General features: G+C 35.1%; 1 protein-coding gene across 1 annotated transcript; it reads left to right on the top strand.

Moving 5' to 3' along the window:
* Positions 1–1,190: 1,190 nt before the first annotated feature.
* On the top strand, positions 1,191–1,814 carry LOC139871075 (uncharacterized). The gene has a single exon (XM_071858816.1). It carries the CDS (start codon positions 1,191–1,193, stop codon positions 1,812–1,814), a length of 624 nt encoding a protein of 207 aa, XP_071714917.1.
* Positions 1,815–3,614: the final 1,800 nt, after the last annotated feature.

The raw sequence follows: 3,614 nt of genomic DNA, 5'->3' as shown, positions 1-3,614 counted from the left end.
AATGATAGAGACCGTAAATGATGTGAGTAGAGTAAGATATGAAAAACAAAAGGTAGAGTGGAATGGAGTCTAAAACTAGAGTCAAAGGCTGTAAAGTTGTTGAGTTGTACTGCATCACTTACTTTCTATTACTCCTTAATATTCTTATATTATATTTATATGGGAGGTGTGTTTTTTCACGTACCACTTTTTGATCTATGTACACCTAAGAGTGCTGGGAGTGGAGCTTGTCTCCTACCCCGTCGGGTACTGCGTCGCAAGTCTCCCCACTCCCCCACCCGGTCGGTTTGCTTCGTCCCACCCTTGTCAGTCTCCCATGCGACGGAAATAATGCAACATTCGATCGTTTGAGCAATAAAAAAACTAAAATAATTAAAATAAAAATGAAAGTAGCCGTTTGGGAGTATTTTTTCTTCTAAATCTTCTATATATACATCCATTTTACTCAACTCATATTCACACAATCAAATCCAAATTCTCTCATCAAAATAAATATATTTCTTTAAAAAATGAGTAGTTCCGACGAAGAAAGTTTGGTGAACGCGATGAAAAGTATTTTTGCTTATCGAAATAACGTGGTAATTCCTAAAGAGGTCGAGGAACAAAATGAGGCTCAAAGCTCAAGACGAAAACGTCGCTACATTTATCGTGATCGTGTAGAAGCGCACAATCGTTTGATGAAAGATTACTTTGTTCAAGATCCGAAGTATCCCCCTGAATATTTCAAACGACGTTATCGAATGTCACAAAGTGTTCTTAAAAAAATAATTGAAAGTATACTTTCTTACTCTACTCGTCCCAATGCACCAGAGTATTTTACTTATTTTCAACAACGTCCCGATGCATGTGGTGTTCTCGGAGTATCTACTCTTTTAAAAGTCACGTCTGCCATTCGTCAATTAGCATACGATGATTCACCGGATCTATTTGATGAATATTTATAAATTTCAGAGAGAACATCACGTGAGCCTTTGCAAAATTTTACAAGATGTATTATAGATTTGTATGCTAATGTATACACGAGAGAACCAACCGAGGAAGATGTACGTCGGATGTATCATAAACATGAAGAACTTCACAGCTTTCCTGGAATGCTTGGAAGCATCGATTGTATGCATTGGGCTTGGGGAAAATGTCCAAATGCATGGAAAGGGCAATTCACATGAGGCGATCACGGTTACCCGACAATCATGTTGGAAGCCGTTGCATCGTATGACAATTGGATTTGGCATGCATATTTTGGACTGGCAAGTTCGAACAATGACTTGAATGTCCTTAATGCATCTCCATTGTTTGATAGTTTACTAACTGACACGGCTCCTCAAGTTCCATACAAAATTGGGGACGTTGATTTTGATCGAGGCTACTATCTTGTCGATGGGATTTACCCTTCGTGGGCTTCTTTCGTTAAGGGATTCTCAAGTGTTGTTGATGCAAAAAGGAAATACTTTACAAAGAAACAATATGCAGCTCGTAAAGATGTTGAGAGGACATTTGGAATTTTGCAAGATCGTTGGGGTATTTTAAGACAACATGATAGGACATATAGCGTAAACGCAATCAAAATAATCATGTATGGTTGCATCATATTGCACAACATGATAATTGAAGACAATGGTTTTAACATCGTTGAAAATAAATCTTACTATTTGTCTATCAACAACCTACAAGGATCAACTTGGTACGAAAGGTGTGATGTATATGCCGAGAAGACAAAAGAGCTGCGTGACAAAGACGAGCATGAGTATCTTCGATATACTCTTGTTTCACATCTATGGCATAATCGCGATGACAAAATAGTTAACGAATTGTAACTTTTTGATCGCGATAACGTAATGTTTTAATTTTTTTTATTTTTAGGAATCGTATGTTTTTAAATTTTTGGAAATGTAATTTTTTTATTTTTAATGAAAATTGTTTCCATTTATGTTAATTTTTATAATTTTATCAATTTATGTTATATTTAAAATCATTAAAATAATAATAAAAATATAAACTGACATACCTAACTGACATAGGTCACCACTCCCCACTTTTTCTGACTCAGCAAGTCAGGCCTGACATGCCAAGTGACATCAGTCACCACTCCCAGTGCTCTAATTACCTATTGTACTCTTAATTATACTTACAATAATAATATAAGTTCAACTCTCTTGGGGCATAACTGTAATTTTATGAGATAAAAGTGTACATGGATCAAAAAGTGGTGTGTGAGAATCACCTCCATAATTATATATAACACTTTTTAAATATTGTTATGTTTGAAATATAGATATATTTCAAATATGTATATTTACAAAAGTCAAAGTTAATCGGCATCTTTCTCGACCCCGTTTCAAACGTCTCGACCCTCTAGTGTCCCGATCTTCTCGACTTTGTCTCTCGTCTTTTACATTATTACCCGTCATTTACATTATATATTATGTTAACTATTTTTTTAAACGTTAAGTTAACCAAACGTTAACTGACCAAACTTTTTTCACTTCTTTTTTTACATTTCCTTTCCATTCCTTTATATTTTAAACGTTCAGGTAACCCACTGTAAACAATTTTTTATAAACGTTCAATTAACCGACCGTTAACCGACCAAAACCATCCCGCAACAAATCATTGTTCTTTTATCCTCGTTTCAACTATTTTTACTCGAATAAGAAGTATTGTATTGAAAATAACATAACAAAAAACATTTTAACTTTAGTTCTTTAGTACATCCGAATTCGTTTAATTAACTAAATTATGAACTTAAACCTATGTATGCAATAGAATTTTATAAATATATTCTTTATATTTAATTTAAGTTAGGGATGAAAAATACAGTAGTTTGTAAGATAAATATTGAATTTACCTATAAACTAAAGGGGGTTATATTGAAAGAGTACATATGACCCAACTCTTACATGATCATCACCATCACCATCACCATTACCACCACCAATTTTTTTTTTCGAACGACGATATCGATATCATCCAAAGGGGACATATCCACATTCGCGATCATATGCCACCCGCACACATGTTAAAAGAAAATTCAAATCGCGACGATGTTGACAGTACCATTAAAGGTTGAAAAACCCCAAGTACCATCAAAGGTTGAAAACTCTCTGCTTGGAGTGAGAATCGAACCTCGGCTAACAGTACCCCAATTTGAATCTCAACTTATACCACTCAAGCCAAGGCTTCGATAGTACCATCGCCAATTACATATACAGACCATCTCCATTAAAATTGAAACTGATTTTTTTTTCCTTCTAAAAACAACATACACCAAAGGGCCCTTGGCCTGGCGGTATGAGAGGAACCCTTCAACCAAAAAGTTGTGGGTTCAAGCCTCACTTGAGACAATAAGATATAAATATTCGTGGTTTCGTGGTGTAGTTTGTAGGTTTGTCTTTCATAATAATAAAAAAAAAAACTAACATACACTACGTGTTTAGAATTTTGGGGGGCCAGCACCCCTCCCTGCCCCATAAAAATCCGCCCGCTCCGTAAAAATCCACCCCTGCACATTGATACTAAAATAACAAAAATCAAGTCCATGTGTATAATGAAGGGATAAAATACCAACAATAATTTTTTCACATGAAAACAATATTCGTTTTAGCCCCGATTAACAA

The sequence above is a fragment of the Rutidosis leptorrhynchoides genome, chromosome 10 (assembly GCF_046630445.1).
Source record: "Rutidosis leptorrhynchoides isolate AG116_Rl617_1_P2 chromosome 10, CSIRO_AGI_Rlap_v1, whole genome shotgun sequence".
Classification (NCBI taxonomy): Eukaryota; Viridiplantae; Streptophyta; class Magnoliopsida; order Asterales; family Asteraceae; genus Rutidosis; species Rutidosis leptorrhynchoides.
This window is presented reverse-complemented; position numbering and strand designations above follow the sequence as displayed.